Source organism: Cucurbita moschata, unplaced genomic scaffold, assembly GCF_002738365.1.
Source record: "Cucurbita moschata cultivar Rifu unplaced genomic scaffold, Cmos_1.0 Cmo_Scf00011, whole genome shotgun sequence".
NCBI lineage: Eukaryota > Viridiplantae > Streptophyta > Magnoliopsida > Cucurbitales > Cucurbitaceae > Cucurbita > Cucurbita moschata.
In genome coordinates this window covers 843,829-866,295 of record NW_019268527.1, presented here as the reverse complement: position 1 = coordinate 866,295, position 22,467 = coordinate 843,829, and the positions used below count along the sequence as shown (strand labels likewise).

The window sequence follows — 22,467 nt, the reverse complement described above, 5'->3', positions numbered from 1 at the left end:
CTTTTTTTTTTTTTTTTTTTTTTTGGATAAAGCTATTCCATTCCTCAACAAGCATATAAGTTCGTGATGAACAGATAAATGCTATTTTAGTTAGTTTTCCTACATGAACTATATCACCATTCAAAAAATTTGGTAAGTACTAGCAGCAAAACTATAAACAATGCCCATAGTTGTGACAACACCACTGATTCACTACTATAAAACATCATGCAGATCGTACCTATAAAGAGTTCAAGCCAGTAACTTCTCTGAATTGCATTCTTAAACAGTTTAACCTTTGCTTCGTCAAGATGAAGCGGACAAATAGTAGTTCTGTCCATGTTTTCTGCAACATGAAAATATCAATGAGAAAACTGTGCAGCCATCTCTAGCTTATCAGATTTAGCACAACACGAAATACTGCATACTCAGAAACTTTATTTCGATCCGACTGTCAATGAGTTCATTTCCACCAAGGACCTCACCAAGACCGCCCCATTTGTGAGCAGAGTCCCCTGATGGATGACAAAATGGAAGGCTATAGTAATTGTATGTTTCTTGTGGATTATTATAAGGCCCAACTTTGTTTACCCAGAGAACAACTGATTCCCCTGGTTGATACTGGAAATAGTTATAATGAAGAGTGGGTAAGCAACTCAAATTAGAATCTTAAGCAATAAAAAACTTCAAAAAATTAAAATTAAACAAGTAAACGGTTGATATCAAGCAGCAGTTTAATCAATATGTAACCATGCAAAAAAGTTGCTGACCATGTTGTCCAGATAGTTAAATATAGCATTCCATATAGCAGAACCTCGAAAAACAACCGGAAAGAAATATATATTATCTGCTGGTATATAACTTATAAATACTCAAATTCAAATTATTGGAGAATTGCTAGAAGAGCCCGTTTCCATTCAATCTAAGAAAAAATAAGAAGACTTGTGAATTTATGCAGGAAGAAGAGCATGCAAAGGTAAACACATGCCTTGCACAATTATACAGTCTTTATTTTATTGCAACAGTCAATTTGTAAAGAGTTAGCGGCGGACTGACTTGACACGAATTGCCTAATTGCAGCAGTTGGCCCCTTGGTTTGGATTCAAAAAATTTATACAATTCAAAAAACTTGTGAAAAATTGTTCGTCATTGCTAGAGACTCCATTTCTGCTGCTTTGATCTGGACACCATCAAACAGAGATTAGCTGGATAGTTCCAGAGCCATTCTTATATACATTCATCTCCGTAGCAAGTCGACACTTCGCGCGTTAAATTAGAACCAACGGACACGGAAAAACAGAAATGAGATCCGATATGAGCGTCCAACAATGGAGGATTCACGATTCAAGAAACTCAAATTTGAAGCAAGAAACACATACATTCAAATTGACAAAATATAAACTAATGTGAATCAACTCGACGGAAAATCCCTCAGCATGTAGACGGATCTAAAGCAATGAATTAAAACAAAAATGGAGGAAAAGCAGGAAGATCAGGGAGATCAAGTGGTTGAAAAGATATGGAAAGGGTAAGTTACCTTGTGATCCGACTCAGCGGCAAGCGCGGGAGAAAGCAAGAAGAGGAAGAAGAAGAAGATGATGATGAAAGGCCATGTTAGAGGAATGAAGCGTACGAAAGAAGACATGGCAGAGAGTCTGCAATGGCTGGTTGCTTCTCCTGTATCTCCAGTTTCTGCACTTCCCAACAATGGAAGCTGGGAGGCTTTTCAAAAACAACAAACTATATTATTCTATTTTTAAAATGTGATATAATATGATTTCTTTTTCTTTTTCTTTTTTTTCTTTTTTTTTATTTTTTATTTTTATTTTTTTGAATTAATATTATCCATTAAGAGCATTCATATGGCTTGATTAACTTAGACGGACCCACCTAAAAGGTAAAGGGTTGTGTTAGGTTAAAATTCTTTTAGGTTGGGTTGAATTTTTTTTTAAATAAAAAATTTGGTTTGTTGATATTTTTTTTATCTGGTCAATCGGACAAACTCGAAAATAACATTAGAATCTAACTCAATCCTACTGTATTTTTTAAAATATTAAAATATTTAACATCTGTAATCGAGTTAGTAATGTGTTGTGACTAGTAAATATTTGATATTTAAATTTTATGAAATTTTAGTTATTAATGTAACACATCTCAGAGGTTTGAGACCTCTGAGACGTCTGAGACATACAAGAAGTTTGAGATGTCTGAGAGGTCTGAAATGTCTTTAATGTCTGAGATGTCTTAGAGGTCTGAGAAGTATGAGAGGTCTCAGAGGCCTAAGATGCCTTTGATGTCTGAGAGGTCTCAAAGGTCTGAGACGTCTGAAATGTATGAGAGATCTGAGATGTCTTTAATGTCTTTGATATTTGACAGGTCTGAGATGGGACCTTTGATGCATGAGATGTCTTAGATAAAATTAAATAATAATAATAAATAAGACTCTACCAATCCTATTTAGCTCAAAAATATAGAGTTTGGTTTACTTAATAAATTTGTCTTAAATTCATTTTCCAACCATTGCTTTTACCTTTTCAACTATTTATTTTCTCGACATTAAAATGTTTATTTTACTGGAGTGTTACATTCGAGTATACCATTTTAAAATTTTTATTTTTATATTTATCCTTTTAAAGTGACTATTTCATTAACTTAAGATATAACACAATGGTAAACGGTATAAAACATCATAAAATCTTAGGTCAAATTTAATATGATGTCAGGATGAACGAATTTGATGATTATAATAAAATGTTATTTTCTTTTTCTCGTGACCATATGATTTTGAAAGCATACGAATATTAAGAATTACCATGAATTTCATATATAATTTGTTTGATTAATATTTTGTTTTAAAGGTATAAACCAAATATTTTTTTAAAAAATAATTATTATTAAATATAAAAATATTAAAACTTTGGGGTCAAAGGCAATTTTAAGCATAAATTTTCATACTCTTACCATAATTGAACTTATTATTATTATTTTTTTCAATAACATATTTTATTTCAAGAATATGTATGGTTGGATATTAAAATTTATTAGTTCAAATATTTTAATTAAATCAATATGAATGTTCAATTTGTTCAACTCAACAATTAATTGGATTTAAATAGTAATTAATATCTTTTATAACAATAATCAATCACTTGCAAACTTTGTTAAGGCGGGTGACACAAAGGGAGCGTTCAGTTGGGTTATGAAGTGGGAGAGTTTATAAGTTTGTGTTCGGGACACTGAGTTCTGAAGTCGGAGTTCAGAAAGTCAATGTTTAGGATACTGAGTTGAGTTAATAAGTTTGTTATTGTTCGACATTCGACTTGAATCGAGTAGATGGATTTTTCCCAAAGAATAACCCACTTCCCTTTTAGCACACCGAATGCCTGCTCTATCACGTTCAACGCTCGACATTCGACTTTAACAAAGTAGATGGATTTTCCCTCGAGAATAGCCCACCTCCCTTTTAGCACACTGAATGCTCGCTCTATCACGTTCCTTGCTAATGAATGTTTCATGTTGAAAAATTCTATTGCGGTTGTCAGTGCATTCCCTACTCCACGCCATTCAGATATGTGACACTGATATTATTTGTAACAGCCCCAAGCTAACTGCTAGCAGATATTGTTCTTTTTGGGCTTTCTTTTCGGGTTTACCCTCAAAGTTTTTAAAACGCGTATGCAAGGGAAAGGTTCCACACGGTTCCACACCCTTTTAGCAACCGATGTGGGATCTTACAGTTCGCCTCTATACGGTACCAAGAATCTCTCAACATTAGTGTGATATCCCACATTGGGTGGGGAGGAGAACAAACCACCATCTATAAGGGTGTTGAAACCTTCTCCTAGCAGACGCATTTTAAAGCCCTGAGGGGAAGCCCGAAAGGGAAAGCCTAAAGAGGACAAATCTGCTGGCAGTGAATTTGGGCCGTTACAATTAGGGTACCTGACATTACAAAGATAGTAGTATTCTACATAACGTCGGAGTAGTTATTTTATACAATTACGGGCATTTTACCATACTACATTAACAATTCTTAAAGTTTGTATTTGATTTCAAATCTTCAACCCGTTAGGTCGTGATATTTTATACAATCCTGGCATGACAAAAATGAATTCTCCATTTGTGGAGCAAACCGCAAGCACATTCGTTGCATAATGCGATGTCTAATGTAAGAGGACCAATTTTTAAAGGCTTAACATCTCATCAAATTTGAAAATTGTATTCTCGAGTAGACAGAAAGTGTCAAAGGCTTAATTTTTCACCGTATCTAAAAAATACCCTTATTATTTGGATTAGAAATGGTTAATATTTTATTTCAAAAATACCTTTAAACTTTACAAAGTTTCATTACTACGACTTCACTTCTTAAAAATTTTCAAAAATATTCTCACTACCGTTAAAATTACCCTTGAAATTTTAATAGTAACATTAAAACCTTTTACCAAATATAATTGTCATCAATATATGAACGAAAATCGTCTATCAATACATCACAGGTTATTTCCAAATTTTTTTTACGTTACTTTTGAAAGTTTATGAATAGGAGGGTGAGTCAGGGCCTAAGATCAGGCCGAAAGGCGTAGTGGACAGTGATCCAGTACTACCCCTTGTTGGTCCCGAGGGACAGAGGAGGCTAGGTTAGCCGAAAGATGGTTATCGGTTCAAGGACGCAAGGTGTGTTTTTTCAGGGGTGACATCTTGTAGCAGGGTGAGTTAGGAAAAAGCTTATTAAGTCTTGCTTTCTCGTGTTTTTTAACGTTTTGTTAACGTTTTGGTATTGAAATGTGGTAGGCAAAATACTTTTGAATTTAATTTTTTTAGAAGGTATTTTTGAAGTTTTTAAAAAAAATTATGGGTATTAATGAAAATTTAAAAAACTTAATGATATTTTTGAACGTTAGGGCATTTTTGGAATAAATTATTAACCATTTATCTCTTTTAAAAAAGTTGGTATTATTAAAATTTTTAAAAATTTAAAGGTATTTTTTAAATGGATATATATATTTTTTATTGCTTTACACTGATTATAGGAAAGACGGGCCCGGCCCACTTTGAATAAGAAGCTGGAGTCGTCGGCCCATATGTAAGCAATTTAGGGTTTTATGCCCAACAAGAAAAAAGAAAACCTAGGGTTTATTATATAAAGGGATTCTGCCCTATCTCTTGTTTTCCGCCACTTCTCTTTCGGGTTCCTGCTCCGCTCGCGGCACCAAATCTACAATGGTGAGAGCTCCATCCCTTTCCCTTGCGCTTTCGTTTGTTCTTGTTTCCATTCACTGGTTATACTATAGAAGTTCATGTAATCATACTTTTACTGCGTTTTCCGACTTCTCGTTCATCTTCGCAATCCGTTGTGTGGTGGAATCTATGTCATATTTTGTTAGGAACTGGTCTGTAATTCGTAGGTTTCATGCTATGTATGTGTAGGGATCTTTATTTTAAGCTATGTTGGTGGTCGGACTGTTTTGTTTAGCTTCGTTCCTAGCTTTTAGTTTGAGCATTCCGCCGCTCTTAATTATCATACATATCTTTGCTCTACAGATCAGAGCTAACTTTATAGTATTTTATGGTTTTGACGGTCATTGATTCATTAAATAGTAATGCGAGGTCATATTTTTTATGTCGTGATGTGTTTACAATGTTGGGGGTAGTTATATGGTGGGTTATTTATTGTAGGCTTTTGCCAAAGCTCAGAAGACGAAGGCCTACTTCAAACGTTATCAAGTCAAGTTCAAGAGAAGGAGAGGTATTTATTCCCTATATAAATAATGTCACAATGTTTTTTATTCTTTTCTAGATTTCTGATTGTTGTTTCTGAATATTCACAGAGGGAAAGACTGACTACCGAGCTAGAATTCGTCTTATTAACCAGGACAAGAACAAGTACAATACTCCCAAGTATCGCATTGTTGTCCGATTTGTATCCTATGAAAGATCTGAGTTTGAATAGTTTGTAGAAGTTTACATGTTTTGGTTGTTGAAGAGCATGAGTAATTGTTTCTCTTTTAGCTATCAAATGCAAGACTTTTTGTTGGGTTTTATTTTTAGATTACTTCCAGTTTTACATCTACTTTTCATGGATTTTGAGATGTGTGTCCTTGACATCATTCAATAGTCGAACAAAGATATCACAGCTCAGATAATTTCTGCTAGCATTGCTGGGGACTTGGTCCTTGCTTCAGCTTATTCTCATGAGCTTCCTCGTTACGGGCTGGAAGTTGGTCTCACCAACTATGCTGCAGGTATGCTTTCAATCTTGTCACTCTTTCTTGTATGTCCGTTCATTTATAATATTCCTATCAACATTTTCAATGACTTGATGAACAACTGTTTTAAAATTGTTTAGCATATTGCACTGGGCTTCTCTTGGCTCGACGAGTTTTGAAACAGCTTGAGATGGATGATGAATATGAGGGCAATGTGGAGGTACATCAATTCTTAACTATTTCCTCTACCCCTATCTATATTATATTTTTAATTTTATTAACACTATGATGTTGCACTCTTAGGCTACTGGTGAAGATTACTCTGTTGAGCCTGCTGATACCAGAAGGCCATTCCGTGCTTTACTTGATGTCGGTCTTCTTAAAACTACAACTGGAAACCGTGTTTTTGGTGCTCTTAAGGTACTCAGTTAGCAACTGGATATTCAATTTTTAGTTCTTTGAAACTTAATTTCTCTGTCAGCTCCTGTAATCAAAGTAGCCTATGATGGTATCTTAAATCAACATTTTCAGATACTAATCTCATGGAAAGCTAGTTTATACTGTTATTGACAATTTTATTTCTCTATGTGCGTTTGTGCACTATAACATGGAACCAGCATCTATTTTTTGATATAAGTCGTCGAGTACACGTTTTCGAACAATCTCATTGTTCTGTACTTCTTCGGTTGAATGTTGTCATTATATGGCTGGTTGGAATTGTTAATATGATATGTTGGCCGTGTAAAAACCTGCAACGAATTTCAATTTGTAAAAACACAGGGAGCTTTAGATGGTGGATTGGACATCCCTCACAGCGACAAGAGGTTTGCTGGGTTTTCCAAGGATAGCAAGCAGCTTGATGCTGATGTTCATAGGAAGTACATTTATGGTGGACACGTTGCGGCGTACATGCGGGTACGACCGTGCTGTTTATTTGTTCTTATGACATGCTATTTGTATCCTTCAAAAAAATTGTATAAACGTTTGGTAACTTTTTATATATGGCTTCATCAGACCTTGATGGAAGATGAACCAGAGAAGTACCAAACCCACTTCAGCGAATACATCAAGAAGGGCATTGAGGCTGATGACATTGAGGGTTTATACAAGAAAGTTCATGCCGCCATTCGGGCAGACCCATCAGTGAAGAAATCCGACAAGCCCCAACCCAAGGCACACAAGAGGTAGAAACCTAGCTCGAGCTTTTTTCGAGCCTAAAATATCTTTTCTAAGTGAACTTTCTTTGTTGCGGGCATTGTATTAACATTCCCCTGTTGTTGTTGGTTGAAAATTACAGGTACAACTTGAAGAAGCTGACATACGACGAAAGAAAAGCTCGATTGGTGGAACGTTTGAACGCTCTCAACTCTGCAGCTAATGCTGACGACGACGACGACGATGACGATGAGGATGACGAGTGAAAGATGAAAATTAGTTGATGTGGGCATGGAAGGATTTTAATGTAGTAGTTCTGCTATTTATTATTTTAAGTTTCGTTCTTTGGTCGAAAACTTTTCTCATCTTGGAGTGTTTTGTTACTTAGAAAATCATACTTTTGGTCGCCTCGACTTTGTCACTTTTGATACCCATTTTCTCTTCCAATGCAAATCAAGTTTTGACTGCCTTATAATATCGTTATATCTTTTAAAGCATGATTTTTGCTATTAGGAAACTTCCAAGTCCATTAGTTTATGAATAATTAATATCAATAATTATAATAATAATAATGTTATAGCATAGTTTATATCAATTATTAAAATATCTTAATTTATTTCATTAGCTTAAAAATAACTCATCTTACCAAACTCATATTTCAATTTTTCTCCTAACGCAAAAATTTTCAAATTTCAATATTACTTTTTTACCCTTAAAAATAATTTTTATTTATTTAGCAAAGAAACTTCTTTCTATCATAGTCTTACCACAAAGTGCTAAAGCGGACAATATTGACTAGTAGTGGGTTTTGGGAGTTGTTACAAATGGTATTAAAGCTACACATCTGGGTTTTGGGGGTTATTACAAATGGTATTAAAGCTACACATCTAGGTTTTGTTACAAATGGTATTAAAGCTACACATCGAACAATGTGTTAGAGATGACGCTGGGCTTCCAAGAAGATGGATTGTGAGATCTCACGGTTAAAAGGGAAATAAAACATTCCTTGTAAGGTGTGTGAAAACCTTTTCCTGACAGACGCGTCATATCGAACATTTCTTATAAGTGTGTGAAAACCACGTTCTTTATAAGTGTGTAAAGATTTCCCTCACATTGGTTAGAGAGAGAAACGAAACATTTCTTATGAGTGTGTAAAAACCTTTCCGTAACAGACGCATCACATCGGTTAGAAAGGGGAACAAAACATTCTAGTATGTGAAAACTTTTCCCTAACAGAGGCATTACATCGGTTAGAAATGGAAACAAAACATTCCTTGTAAGTACGTGAAAACCTTTCCCTAATAGACGGCTTTTAAAATCTTTAGGCTATTGACAATACGTAATGAGCCAAAATAGATAATATATATACTAAGTAAGTAAATAATTTATATTTAATACAAATATAAGATAACTAATTTCATACAAAAACAAAACAATAGATTTTTATTTTAAACGGAAAAAAAGAAAAAAGAAAAAAAAATATAAGATGGGCCTGACTCGTATGTCCATATGAGAAGGCAGCCTGCTCCAGGCCCGTGAATACTTTGACTATTGCTTCAGGAGAATTCGGTGTCGGGACAATTCAGATTCGAGTCTGGCGACTCCGATTGCCGGTTGCCTTTGAAGAACCCTCTAGGGTTTACTCTCAGGGTCCTTTCCTTTACACAATTTTCATTTGGTAGCTTCTTTACCTCTCCCAATTTCACTTTTCTTTGCTTCTATTATCAATTCTCAACAATTTTTAGCTAAACCCCCATTTTCTTGCCTGCATTTGAACTTCATCTGTTCTTCGTTTATGATTCCAGTTTTCTGGGAAATTGACACAAAATTCCTTCCAAGTATTCCTCGATTCAATCAAGCCCCGGAGTTCGTGCTCTTCCTTGTTCTTGGTCTGCTCACTATAAGAAGTCATCTTCAATTTTTTTTTATCGTTTTTGTATAGATTTATGACCAATTGGATATTATTTCTGGGTAAATCATTCAAGTATATGTTACAAAGCTATTGAAGAACAGCTACCCCATAGGAAAGAGCCAACGAATTGCCTAGTTCTCGTAATTTTCTCTTGGCAACGCTCACATGTAACAGTGAAGAGCTGAGCTGACTCGGTCATTCCTTTTCGTTTACTTGTTTTTCATATCTAAATCCGTTGTGTTTGTATGTTTTTGGTTGTTTATATCCGATTTTCGTTTAGTATCTGTATGTTGCTGGGATTTATACTCTCATTTTCCTCAGATTTCTTGCCTGGCTGTATTTCAAAATGGGTAAGAATCAAGCGTACAAAGCGATGCAGAAAGCCAGGCTGGGATCCACAAGCGCGGCTGGGCCGGTAGAGGTTGAAGATGGAATGGTTTGTACCCTTCCACTCTACTACCTCTGGGGAGTTAGTTTCCCTGAGACGTTCATAATTTAAATACTTATCTCTTGTGATGTTCGATTTCTATAATAACTCAATCGGAAGTTTATAAACAGCGAATGTTATTATGTCATTTAGTCGACTCGTTGGGTCGTTGGATGTAAGAAAATGTCGGTTTAGCTGTAGATTCACGATAAGTTGTCCATGGTTCAAATTGACTTGACTTAATTGTTTGAATTTATACAATGTTTAGCAGTTAAAAAAGAAACATATATGGCAATAGTATCCTTTTTTTTCCTAGAACATTTGGAGATGGTTGCATTCTATGGTTTCCCTGTTCTAGTCGTCGTCGTTAGATATTGATGACTGAAGTTTGACATTTTAATTGGAAGGATTGTTTTTCTCCAATCATTTGGTATTATTACATTCATTTCATTTCATAATTTTATCTGGCTTTGATTTTATTTGAGCATCTATAAATTTTGTCGCATATGGTACCGATAGAATGTAGTTGCTACTTCTCTTATATTTAGAAAAAGGCTTCTTCTGGGTAAATGATACTTAATGATGCCTTGATATGAATGATATATTGGCACGAATAGTTATTTTCCCCGTACAAACCATCTATCAAGTAGTCTGACTCTGTCATTGCTTGGATCTTCATTTTGATGACTATATGATCTGTTGGAGAACGAAATCCAAGTTAGCCCTGGATAATTATTAGATGACAGGCCTGTTGTTAATGAAGTAAGATTTTTTCTTTATATATATTTTTTGTATATACGTCGAGATTCTGATGCTAAATTGTTCAGTGGCATATTGGGGTTATTATCTTCTCCTTTATTGTTATTGACGAGGACTGTCTCAGGTGGATGGTTCATTTCATTCACCAGAGTGGCATGCTGCTCGTTTGGCCAGCCTTAATACTTCTCACACGATTACGTGGGAGGAATATAAAAAGAAGCAAAAGGTAAGTTTTTCGTGGGTTAAATTTTCCAATTATTTCTTCATGTTTTTGTGCCTAGATTTGGTTGTCTTAACTTCATTCACCCTTGCAAATGCTTTGCCCAATTGGTAGCATACTAGTATGGTACACGCCGTCCTTGATGACATTGTGGTGTTTTCGTTTAATTTGTAATCGTCTTCTTTTTCTTATCAGTAATATAGTTATCCAACATCATAGTTCTTTTTTACTGTGATGCATAAAGAATCTCGTGGTTGCATTGAGAACGACAGTTTTTATTGTAACGGCCCAAGCCCACTGCTAGCAAAGATTGTCCTCTTTGGACCTTTCCCTCTCGGGCTTCCTCTCAAGGTTTTTAAAATGCGTATGCTAGGGAGAGGTTTCCACACCCTTATAAAGAATGCTTCGTTCTCCTCCTGAACCAATGTGGGATCTCACAATCCACCCCCTTCGGGGTCCAGCATCCTCACTAGTACTCGTTCCCTTCTCCAATCGATGTGGAACCCCCCTTCGAGGCCCAGCGTCCTTGCTGGCACACCGCCTCGTGTCCACCCCCTTTGGGGTTCAGCCTCCTGGTTAACACATTGCCCGGTGTCTGGCTCTGATACCATTTGTGACGACCCAAGCCCACCGCTAGCAGATATTGTCCTTTTTGGGCTTTCCCTTTCAAGTTTCCCCTCAAGGTTTTTGAAACGCGCCTGCTATGGAGAGGTTTCCACACCCTTGTAAAGAATAATTCGTTCTCTTTCCCCCAACCATTGTGAGATCTCACAATTCTTCTCCACGTATAACCTATCATTGTCAGATATTTTCCATACCTGCCACATTTTAGCATCATGGGAATTGTTTGTTGCCATGATTCTTATCAAATTTACCTGACATCTCCATGTTCTATTCGGTTTGGTGCAACAGGAAGACGAGTTGAAAAAGGGAGAGATGGAAGCAGATACGGATAGAATGATGAAAGAATATAGAGCGCAGTTGGATGCTGAGCGGGCACGCAAACTTGCTCATGGGAGAAATCGCTCCGGTAGCAAGTCTGGTCATGAAAAAGGTATATACTTGATGAGTTCTTATATTAATATTAGTTAGATAAATGAGATCTTCTAAAGTCGTCGACATTACAGATAGGAAGAACAGAGACTTAAAGAAACGGAGCAAAAAAAAGAGAAAGGTGCCAACATTTTTCAACTCTTACTATCACGATTCCGCTATACATTGTTTACATAATGTTTTGCTCAATACGAGTTCGAAAAATGTCGGTGAGCTTGATGTTGATGATGCCTCTCAAGTTACTATAGTCATATATGTTGTATGAACACTATGACGCTCAAAAGCGACATGAAAAACTCTGCAAAGTTATTATCATTCGTGATCCGTTATCTTGATTCTATCCTGTTAACCATCTTATGCCGACACTTCCTTTCAGCAACCGTGAATCTCTTGATCTAACAAAATAGTCTAATTTAGTTTTACTGTTGTAGCATTCGAAGAGGAAATCGTCTGAGTCGAGCTCTTCTAGTTCATCCTCGGATTCATCCAGCAGCGACGAGGAGGAAAGGGAATCTAGAAGATCGAAGTCGAGATCGAAAAGATCGAAGAGGGAAAAGAAGCATAGGTCGAGAAGCAAGCAGTCTTCAAGTGATGATGAAGAGGCGGATGGTCCAGTGCCACTTTCAAGATTCTTTGAGAAAGTGAAGAATTAAGGGGTATTTTGTTTGTTCTGTAACGTTTATAAAATTTCCAGTCTTGAAATAGCATATTTGATCCTCCTCCTCTTCCTTTTTTCTCCTGAATTTGCATTTACGCATTGTTGTTTCTATTATTGGCTTTCTAAAGTTGGAGTGATCCATGTCGTAGAAGATTTCGACCCGTGTTGATGGTGCGATTGGTCAAAACCCTAATACACTCGGGTTAGGTTCTAGAAGCTTTTAGACTAACTTGAAATTTTGGGTAGGTGACCTTATTAAGCTTTACAATTTAACCCTAATCCGTCAAATTTAACCAACCTGTCTTAATTATTATAATCCAATTAGTCTGATTTACATTTTATCCAATTTTCGCTGTCTAGCTCGAAGCCAATAATTGAGATAACCCAGTAATACTATATACAGAAATTTTCATAATTTTCTATTGGACGAATGGTACATGATTCTAAGCCCCGAGAAAAGAAGAAACAAATTATTTACTGCTTTGGATATTGATTGTGAAATTGCAACGTTGTGTCCGAAGAGGGATTCGAGGATGAAGACTGTTAATACTTTTTTTTCAAATTAAAAGTTCCAAAAGTATTCTCGAGCTTTAAAATATTTTAAAAAAATTTAAATTTTAGATAAATAATTTTAATTTTAATTTTAATTTTTTTTATTATCGGTGGTCTCTATGAAGTGTAAATAGATGGTTTTATGAATTTATTTTTAAAAAAAGAAAATTAATGGATTAATGCTAGTTTAAAAGTTGAAGGCTTAATGTTTTTGTTTTAAAAATATTTTTTATATTAAAAATACTGTATAAATTAATTTATAAAAAAAAAAATAAAGAAAATATAATAAATGATTGTTGGGCCTCCCGCGGAAGCTTATGACCGGAGGGGCTACCACTACCAGGCCCGTGAGTGCTTCGATTATAGACTTTGGCTACACTTCACATTTCAGTGTCGGAGAAATCATTTCCGCTTCTTGCGAGCAGCGACGCAGATTCGGTGCCGGCTTTTCAACTCCCGTCTAGGGTTTACTCTCGGGTCTCAACCAGGTTTGCGCTTCCACCAAGTTCATTATCTTCTTTAAGTTTGAGAAATGCCTCTATTGTTTGATTCTATGCATGAAACTGATGCTAAGGTTAGCCACAACAATTCTATTTGTTCTTGCCTAATTAATGGCGCTTCTACTTTCTTTTTCCGTTTTAAACTCGGGGAATCGAGTAAGGAATTTTCTGATTGTATGAGTTTCAACACAGGGGAGAGTTTTTGTATTTTCCTTGTAATTTAGTTTCTTCAACTTTTTTGAATACCGTTTTGGATAGTTACAGATCACAGCTTCTAGCGTTTCTGTGTAATTATGGTTAGTCACAGTGTTATGGTTGAAATAGTTGTCGTACATTGGTTTATGTCAAGTGGAAATTAGTATCGATTGGAGTTACCAAAGAAAAATTGGAGATGCAACTGTTATTTCTAGTTGTTATGGAATCGAAGTGAAATTTTTTTGAGTACCGCGATCCCGTTGTGGTTGTTCTATGAGATGTCGGGAAGGTGATACTACTTGCTGTTTTATGCCAACGACTTAGCAAGCGGTTTAGCCAGTTTGATTATGTGGTTCATTTTCCTTGTTTTTTATGCAATGTAGTCTTTGTTTCTTATGCTTCTCAAAAACTTTGTTGATTGTATTGCTGTTAGAACGTTTCCTAAGGTCTATTTTATTTAGTTCTTAGTTAAATCAATGATTCATTACTGTAGTAGATGACAACCATTTCCTCCGGTATGCATATCTTTATTTTCCAATGGATTTGCATCTTTCATTAATGCTTTTTTGATACTATTTTTAGTTTGTTTACTTTTATTTTTTTATGTAGTGAGTTATGTATACGCTTGTTGTTTGCTGTTCATTTTCTGGTTTATTTTCAATTTTTGGAGAGTATTTGAGTTGGGATTTGGGAATGGGGAAGGATGCTGCTGCCCAAGACACTATGTGTGAGATCCCACATCGGTTGGAGAGGGGAACGAAACATTCCTTATAAGGGCGTGGAAACCTCTCCTTAGTAGACGCGTTTTAAGACCTTGAGGGAAAGCCCATAGTGGACAATATCTGCTAGCGCTGTGCTTGGGCGGTTACAAATGGTATCAAAGCCAGACATCGGGCGGTGTGTCAGGGAGGATGTTGGGCCCCAAGGGAGGTGGATTGTGAGATCCCACATCAGTTGGAGAGGGGAACAAAACATTACTTATAAGTGTGTGGAAACCTCTCCTTAGTAGATGCGTTTTAAAACCTTGTGGGGAAGGGCAAAAGGGAAAGCCCAAAGTGGACAATATCTGCTAGCGGTGGGCGTGGGCTGTTACACAATGATTGTGTGGCTGAATGTTTTTGTGATTCTAATAGGATTTTTAATGTGGAGTGTTTATTCCTTTGCAAATCAACCTTTTTTTAAAGAAGAAAACTATAATTTCAATGGTAATTTAGTGTCAGAATGTATTTCTGCATACCAAAAAAAAAGTAAATATGTTTTCAAGTGATATAGTGTATAATTCAGGAGTCGGAGTCTTGTTATATTGCCTTGTGTGCTCTCTCTGTTTCTCGTTCTATTAGTTCGTTTGCACTTAGTTTTTTTTTTCATTTCAGAGTCGGAGTCAGATATTAAGCATAACTCAAGATGCAAGTCCCTTCAGGAGGAGAAAATGCTTTGGCTACAGTTGGTCCTCGGCCAATGGAATGGTCCACTGTTCCATATAATGCTCCTCAAGGACCCGGGCCAAATGGGAAGCAGCGAACATCAAGTCTGGAATCACCGATCATGTTGTTGACGGGCCATCAGAGCGCTATATATACATTAAAGTTTAATCCAGCTGGAAGCGTGATTGCTTCAGGGTCTCATGACAAGGAAATTTTTCTATGGAACGTACATGGGGATTGCAAGAACTATATGGTTTTGAGGGGGCATAAGAATGCTGTTCTAGATCTTCATTGGACTACTGATGGATCTCAGATAGTTAGTGCCAGCCCGGATAAAACGCTGAGAGCATGGGATGTCGAGACTGGAAAACAGATTAAGAAGATGGCCGAGCACTCCTCCTTTGTCAATTCATGTTGTCCTACAAGAAGAGGACCACCACTAATTGTCAGTGGATCGGACGATGGAACTGCGAAACTTTGGGACATGCGTCAAAGGGGTGCCATTCAAACATTTCCAGATAAATATCAGATAACAGCCGTAAGTTTCTCCGATGCATCAGATAAGATCTTCACAGGCGGAATCGACAACGATGTTAAGGTCTGGGATTTGCGCAAAGGTGAAGTGATGATGACACTTCAAGGTCATCAAGATATGATAACTGGTATGCAGTTGAGTCCTGATGGTTCCTATCTCCTTACCAATGGAATGGATTGCAAGCTCTGCATATGGGACATGCGCCCATACGCGCCTCAAAACCGATGTGTCAAGATATTCGAAGGGCACCAACATAACTTTGAAAAGAACCTACTGAAATGTAGCTGGTCTCCAGACGGTAGCAAGGTCACTGCAGGTAGTTCAGATCGGATGGTGTATGTATGGGATACTACTTCTCGACGAATCTTGTATAAGCTTCCTGGCCATACCGGATCTGTCAACGAGTGCGTGTTCCATCCGAGTGAGCCTATTGTTGGATCTTGCAGTAGTGATAAACAGATATATCTCGGGGAGATTTAATCTACGTTTGAAATCGTCGAATCTGTACTGTTTTAGGTAAGATTGAAGCTGAGAATTCTGGGTAGTACGAAAAAAAACTTGTATTTGAAACTTTGTTTCTGTATCATGAATTTGCGAGATTACTGTTTAGGGTTTGTAATTCTTAAATATTTACAGGCATCCATTCTAACTTCACTTTCTATTGGTTTTCGTTGCCTTTTAAGTGTTCCAATTCAAAGCTGTAGAGAAGAAAAGAGCAGTCGTTGAAGAACATCATTATCATGAGAACAAATTATACCAAATGCTCTTAATGCATTTGCCCTTTGTGGATGTGATTTGTATTAATTTTGTGTCTAATATTTTAAAGTTTTGATTTTAAAAGTTTAGTGATGTCCTTCCCGTGTCGGATAATCGCAAAAGTCTACTGTCAAGAAAAGTGAGATTGTGACACCATTCATCGAGAATATTAGATTAAGAGATAGACCAAAAACCCTAAATCACCCGAAGCAATTAACTCACATTGAAACTCGATAATATTCCCAAACAACCCATTTCATTTGAAACATCATTTTTTTCAATTTTCTTCCACTTTCATCTCAATTTGATCTTCCTCTAGTCTCTTCCGCTCCATTTCGTCTCCTCTCATAGAAGTTATCGACCATTCACATTTTTTAGACATTTAATGAAAGTCCCATATCGGCTAATTTAGAGAATGTTCATGGGTTTATAATCAAGGAATACTATCTTACAAGGCTTTTTGGGAAGCCCAAAGCGAAGCCATGAGAGCTTAGGCTCAAAGTGGATAATATCATATTATTATGGAGAGTCGTGTTCGTTTAACACCATCCATTGTATATGATTTTGAATTATTTCCATCAAGTATTTCAATTATTTACATTAATACCATTAATATTTTATCTTAAAAATATACTTACACTTTTAATTGGGTTTAAAAAATATGTTTAAACCGTAAAAAAATTACATCAATACCTTCTAACTTTAAAAAAAAGTTCAAAAATATTTCTATTGTTAGTACTATGATTAAAAAAATACTAAGATTTTAAACTTAACATTTAACTCTCTTTACTTCCATAAAACAAGTTTAAATTTTATTTTACCGTTTAATGTATAGATGAAAATCATTTATCGTCGTCTCATAGATTATTTTTGAACTTTTTAATGTTACTTTAGAATGAGTATTTCTTGTAGGGTATTTTTGAATTAATTTTTTTAAAAAAATGTTTATAAAGTTTTTAAAAAAGTTTTAAGAATATTAATGAATTTTTTTTAATGTTTTTTTAAAACTTTCTATAAGAATATTTTTTTTAATTTAACGATATTTTAAAAAGTATTAGGAGAAAATATAAAATTAAAAGGATATTTTTAATGGTTTACATAAAATTAAAAGGATATTTTTATTAATTTATGAAAGATAAAACAAAAAACTTAAATGCATCTCTACACTTTGCACTCTCCACTCCATTATTTGTGGCTATATAGGTGACATTTTTTTTTTTTTTGAGAGAAGGTTAGTTACTTGGCATGGAGGGTTAGTTAAAGTTTTAAAAAAAATTGGAACAACCCAAACCCAACCTGTAAATTTTCGGGTTGTGTTGGGTTCGGTTGTGAAAATTTTCGGGTTGGGTTGGGTTACCAATCCAACCAACTCGAACTTTTGGGTTGGGTAAAAAAAAACTCCTCAACCTAACCCATTACGGACCATGTACACCCTTGCTGCGTAGCACTAGAACTAGAGTGACATATTGATAAGGGATTTGTGGCGCAATGGTAGCATATCTGACTCTAGATTAGAAGGTTGCGCGTTCAAGTTCAAGTTTTTTTCTTTCTTATCAATTAGGTGACTCTAGATAAAAAGGTTGTGTGTTTGATTCACATCTTCTAGTTCTTCTTTCACTCTTATGGATCTTCCAAATTTAACCCGCAATGGTAGTGCATTTGACTCCAGATCAGAAGGTTGCATGTTTGATTCACGTCGGGTTTAAATTTTATAAACTAGAGTGACATACCGATTAGGGATACGTGGTGCAATGTTAGCGAGTATCAGTAGGTTGTGTGTTTGATTCACATTGGGTTCAAGATCTTCTTTCACTAATTTACAGGTCGTGTAGCATTGGAACTAGAGGAACATATCGATAAGGGATTCATGGCGCAATGGTAGTGCAAATGCCTCTAAATCAAAAGGTTGCGTGTTTGATTCACGTCGGTTCAAGTTCTTCTTTCACTCGTTTTGATAATTGCGTGTTCAATTCACGTCGGTTCAGGTTCTTTTTTCACTCTTGGAACTAGAAGTGGCATATCAATAAAGGATCGGTGGCCCAATGGTAGCGCGTCTGACTCCAGATCAAAATATTGCATGTTAGGTTCAAGTTTTTTTTTTTTTTTTTTCTCACTTAGCATGACATCCTTTGATAATTATGAATATTCCAAATTTAACCATGGCCATTGTATATTGGGCTTGGGTATAATTTACGGGCCGCATAGCATTGAAACTAGAGTGACATATTGATAAGGAATCCGTGGTGCAATGGTAGCACGTTTGACTCCAGATTAGAAGGTTGCGTGTTTGATTCACGTCGGGTTCAAGTTCTTTTTTTCACTCTTTTTCTAGATTGGCTTAGGGATCTGTGGTGCAATGATAGCGAATTAATTCTTATAAGCTAGAGTGACATTTTGATTAGGGATCCGTGGTGCAATGATAGCGAATTAATTCTTATAAGCTAGAGTGACATTTTAATTAGGGATCCGTGGTGCAATGATAGCGAATTAATTCTTATAAACTAGAGTGACATTTTAATTAGGGATCCGTGATGCAATGATAGCGAATTAATTCTTATAAAACAGAGTGACATTTTGATTAGGGATCCGTGGCGCAACCGTAGCGCGTCTGACTCAAGATCAGAAGGTTGCACGGTTTTTTTCTAACATGACATCTTTAACCTCGACAATTGTATATTGGGCATGGGCATAATTTAACGGCCGCGTAGCACTGGAACTAGAGTGACATACTGATAAGGGATCCGTGGCACAATGGTAGCGCACTCTAGATCAGAAAGTTGCGTCGTATATTGGGCTTGGGTATAATTTACAGGCCGCGTAACATTGAACTAGAGTGAAATATCAATAAGGGATTTGTGGTGCAATGGTAACACATTTGACTCCAGATCACAGAAGGTTGCATGTTCAATTCACGTCAGGTTCGAGTTCTTCTTTCACTCTTTTTCTATCATGCTTAGGGATTAAAGTGACGTGACATCTAACTCCAAATCACTTTATAGCTAGTGTGACATACTGACTAGAGATCCGTGGCGCAACGGTAGCGTGTCTGACTCCAGATCAGAAGGTTGCATGGTCTTTTTCTAACAAGACATCTTTAACCTCGACATAACTAGAGTGACATACTGATTAGAGATCCGTGGCGCAACGGTAGTGCGTCTAACTCCAGATCACTTATAAACTAGAGTGACATACTGATCAGGGATCCGTGGCCGTGGCGCAATTGCGTCTGACTCCAGATCAGAAGGTTGCATGGTCTTTTTCTAACAAGACATCTTTAACCTCGACATAACTAGAGTGACATACTGATTAGAGATCCGTGGCGCAACGGTAGTGCGTCTAACTCCAGATCACTTATAAACTAGAGACATACTGATTAGAGATCCGTGGCGCAACGGTAGTGCGTCTAACTCCAGATCACTTATAAACTAGAGTGACATACTGATCAGGGATCCGTGGCCGTGGCGCAATTGCGTCTGACTCCAGATCAGAAGGTTGCATGGTCTTTTTCTAACAAGACATCTTTAACCTCGACATAACTAGAGTGACATACTGATTAGAGATCCGTGGCGCAACGGTAGTGCGTCTAACTCCAGATCACTTATAAACTAGAGTGACATACTGATCAGGGATCCGTGGCCGTGGCGCAATTGCGTCTGACTCCAGATCAGAAGGTTGCATGGTCTTTTTCTAACAAGACATCTTTAACCTCGACATAACTAGAGTGACATACTGATTAGAGATCCGTGGCGCAACGGTAGTGCGTCTAACTCCAGATCACTTATAAACTAGAGTGACATACTGATCAGGGATCCGTGGCCGTGGCGCAATTGCGTCTGACTCCAGATCAGAAGGTTGCATGGTCTTTTTCTAACAAGACATCTTTAACCTCGACATAACTAGAGTGACATACTGATTAGAGATCCGTGGCGCAACGGTAGTGCGTCTAACTCCAGATCACTTATAAACTAGAGTGACATACTGATCAGGGATCCGTGGCCGTGGCGCAATTGCGTCTGACTCCAGATCAGAAGGTTGCATGGTCTTTTTCTAACAAGACATCTTTAACCTCGACATAACTAGAGTGACATACTGATTAGAGATCCGTGGCGCAACGGTAGTGCGTCTAACTCCAGATCACTTATAAACTAGAGTGACATACTGATCAGGGATCCGTGGCCGTGGCGCAATTGCGTCTGACTCCAGATCAGAAGGTTGCATGGTCTTTTTCTAACAAGACATCTTTAACCTCGACATAACTAGAGTGACATACTGATTAGAGATCCGTGGCGCAACGGTAGTGCGTCTAACTCCAGATCACTTATAAACTAGAGTGACATACTGATCAGGGATCCGTGGCCGTGGCGCAATTGCGTCTGACTCCAGATCAGAAGGTTGCATGGTCTTTTTCTAACAAGACATCTTTAACCTCGACATAACTAGAGTGACATACTGATTAGAGATCCGTGGCGCAACGGTAGTGCGTCTAACTCCAGATCACTTATAAACTAGAGTGACATACTGATCAGGGATCCGTGGCCGTGGCGCAATTGCGTCTGACTCCAGATCAGAAGGTTGCATGGTCTTTTTCTAACAAGACATCTTTAACCTCGACATAACTAGAGTGACATACTGATTAGAGATCCGTGGCGCAACGGTAGTGCGTCTAACTCCAGATCACTTATAAACTAGAGTGACATACTGATCAGGGATCCGTGGCCGTGGCGCAATTGCGTCTGACTCCAGATCAGAAGGTTGCATGGTCTTTTTCTAACAAGACATCTTTAACCTCGACATAACTAGAGTGACATACTGATTAGAGATCCGTGGCGCAACGGTAGTGCGTCTAACTCCAGATCACTTATAAACTAGAGTGACATACTGATCAGGGATCCGTGGCCGTGGCGCAATTGCGTCTGACTCCAGATCAGAAGGTTGCATGGTCTTTTTCTAACAAGACATCTTTAACCTCGACATAACTAGAGTGACATACTGATTAGAGATCCGTGGCGCAACGGTAGTGCGTCTAACTCCAGATCACTTATAAACTAGAGTGACATACTGATCAGGGATCCGTGGCCGTGGCGCAATTGCGTCTGACTCCAGATCAGAAAGTTGCACGATCTTTTTCTAACATGACATCTTTAACCTCAACAATTGTATATTGGGCATGGGCAAAATTTACAGGCCGCGTAGCACTGGAACTAGAGTGACATAATGATAAGGGAACCATGGCACAATGGTAGCGCACTCTAGATCAGAAAGTTGCGTTGTATATTGGGCTTGGGTATAATTTACAGGCCGCGTAGCATTGAAACTAGAGTAACATATTGATAAGGGATATGTGGCGCAATGGTAGCGCGTCTAACTCCAGATTAGAAGGATGCGTGTTCGATTCACGTTGGGATCACTTTATAACTAGAGTGCACGTCTAACTCCAGATCACTTTATAACTAGAGTGACAGACTGATTAGGGATCATATCTTACAAAGAAATCCAAAACAAAAAAAATGACTAACTCCAAAGATGTCGAGCCTCGGTTAATGGGATACTTTCTCCATTGGGGTGAGGCCTTTTGGGGAAGCCCAATTCAAAGCCATGAGAGCTTATGCCCAAAGTGAACAATATCATACCATTGTGGAGAGTCGTGCAACGGTAGCGCGTCTGACTCCAGATCAGAAGGTTGCACGGTCTTTTTCTAACATGACATCTTTAACCTCGACAATTGTATATTGGGCAAGGGCATAATTTACAGACCGCGAAGCACTAGAACTAGAGTTACATACTCATAAGGGATCCGTGACTCAAATGGTAGCGCACTCTAGATCAGAAAGTTGCGTTGTATATTGGGCTTGGGTATAATTTACAGGCCGCGTAGCATTGGAACTAGAGTGACATATTGATAAGGGATCCGTGGCGCATAGGTAGCGCATCTGACTCCAGATCAGAAGGCTGCATGTTTGATTCACATCGGGTTCAAGTTCTTCTTTCCCTCTTTTACGATCATGGCTTAGATATCCGTGGCATAATGGTAGCGCACTCTAGATCAGAAAGTTGCGTTGTATATTGGGCTTGGGTATAATTTACAGGCCGCGTAGCATTAGAACTAGAGTGACATATTGATAAGGGATCCGTGGCG

General features: G+C 37.3%; 4 protein-coding genes and 1 non-coding gene across 12 annotated transcripts in view; 4 read left to right on the top strand and 1 right to left on the bottom strand.

Annotated features, from left to right (window-relative positions):
* The window catches only part of LOC111450061 (transmembrane 9 superfamily member 1-like), a 7,095-nt gene extending 5,392 nt beyond the window's left edge, over positions 1-1,703 (bottom strand). Inside the window, exons 1-3 of the mRNA XM_023090208.1 lie at positions 1,517-1,703; positions 408-600; positions 221-325 (exon numbers count right to left, since the gene is read on the bottom strand). Coding sequence (XP_022945976.1) covers positions 221-325; positions 408-600; positions 1,517-1,624 — 406 coding nt within the window. The 5' untranslated portion in view covers positions 1,625-1,703. The remainder of the gene's footprint in view (positions 1-220; positions 326-407; positions 601-1,516) is intronic.
* Positions 1,704-5,099: 3,396 nt separating this feature from the next.
* LOC111449844 (60S ribosomal protein L5-like) lies at positions 5,100-7,810 on the top strand. 2 transcript variants are annotated; one of them, XM_023089919.1, is made up of 9 exons: positions 5,100-5,202; positions 5,656-5,725; positions 5,808-5,899; positions 6,095-6,221; positions 6,326-6,405; positions 6,489-6,605; positions 6,966-7,100; positions 7,200-7,369; positions 7,483-7,810. In XM_023089919.1, the coding sequence occupies exons 1-9, from the start codon at positions 5,200-5,202 to the stop codon at positions 7,604-7,606; spliced, it is 918 nt and encodes a 305-aa protein (XP_022945687.1). In that variant the 5' UTR covers positions 5,100-5,199; the 3' UTR covers positions 7,607-7,810. The 2 variants fall into 2 exon arrangements, with proteins under 2 accessions (XP_022945687.1, XP_022945686.1); XM_023089918.1 differs by having other exon boundaries at positions 6,966-7,369.
* Positions 7,811-8,864: 1,054 nt separating this feature from the next.
* Positions 8,865-12,535, top strand: LOC111449979 (protein FAM133-like). Of its 7 annotated transcripts, none has more exons than XM_023090098.1 (7): positions 8,884-9,018; positions 9,146-9,206; positions 9,574-9,688; positions 10,563-10,664; positions 11,571-11,712; positions 11,786-11,832; positions 12,143-12,535. In XM_023090098.1, the coding sequence occupies exons 3-7, from the start codon at positions 9,599-9,601 to the stop codon at positions 12,362-12,364; spliced, it is 603 nt and encodes a 200-aa protein (XP_022945866.1). In that variant the 5' UTR covers positions 8,884-9,018; positions 9,146-9,206; positions 9,574-9,598; the 3' UTR covers positions 12,365-12,535. The 7 variants fall into 7 exon arrangements, with proteins under 7 accessions (XP_022945863.1, XP_022945866.1, XP_022945864.1 ...); XM_023090096.1 differs by having other exon boundaries at positions 9,146-9,229; XM_023090095.1 differs by lacking the exon at positions 9,146-9,206 and having other exon boundaries at positions 8,865-9,018.
* Positions 12,536-13,281: 746 nt separating this feature from the next.
* LOC111449859 (U5 small nuclear ribonucleoprotein 40 kDa protein) lies at positions 13,282-16,250 on the top strand. The gene is made up of 2 exons (XM_023089949.1): positions 13,282-13,409; positions 14,990-16,250. The coding sequence occupies exon 2, from the start codon at positions 15,021-15,023 to the stop codon at positions 16,053-16,055; it is 1,035 nt and encodes a 344-aa protein (XP_022945717.1). The 5' UTR covers positions 13,282-13,409; positions 14,990-15,020; the 3' UTR covers positions 16,056-16,250.
* Positions 16,251-18,565: 2,315 nt separating this feature from the next.
* On the top strand, positions 18,566-18,637 carry TRNAW-CCA. Its single transcript has one exon. It is a non-coding gene; the product is annotated as a tRNA-Trp (tRNA).
* Positions 18,638-22,467: the final 3,830 nt, after the last annotated feature.

Coding starts and splice junctions, on each gene's coding strand:
- LOC111449844 (XM_023089918.1), top strand. Junction 5,726..5,807: donor CAAGTTCAAGAGAAGGAGAG/GTATTTATTCCC, acceptor GAATATTCACAG/AGGGAAAGACTGACTACCGA. Junction 6,222..6,325: donor TCTCACCAACTATGCTGCAG/GTATGCTTTCAA, acceptor AAAATTGTTTAG/CATATTGCACTGGGCTTCTC.
- LOC111449979 (XM_023090094.1), top strand. CDS start 9,136: ATGATTCCAGTTTTCTGGGAAATTGACACAAAATTCCTTCCAAGTATT. Junction 9,207..9,573: donor CGATTCAATCAAGCCCCGGA/GTTCGTGCTCTT, acceptor CATTTTCCTCAG/ATTTCTTGCCTGGCTGTATT. Junction 9,689..10,562: donor TAGAGGTTGAAGATGGAATG/GTTTGTACCCTT, acceptor GGACTGTCTCAG/GTGGATGGTTCATTTCATTC.
- LOC111449859 (XM_023089949.1), top strand. CDS start 15,021: ATGCAAGTCCCTTCAGGAGGAGAAAATGCTTTGGCTACAGTTGGTCCT.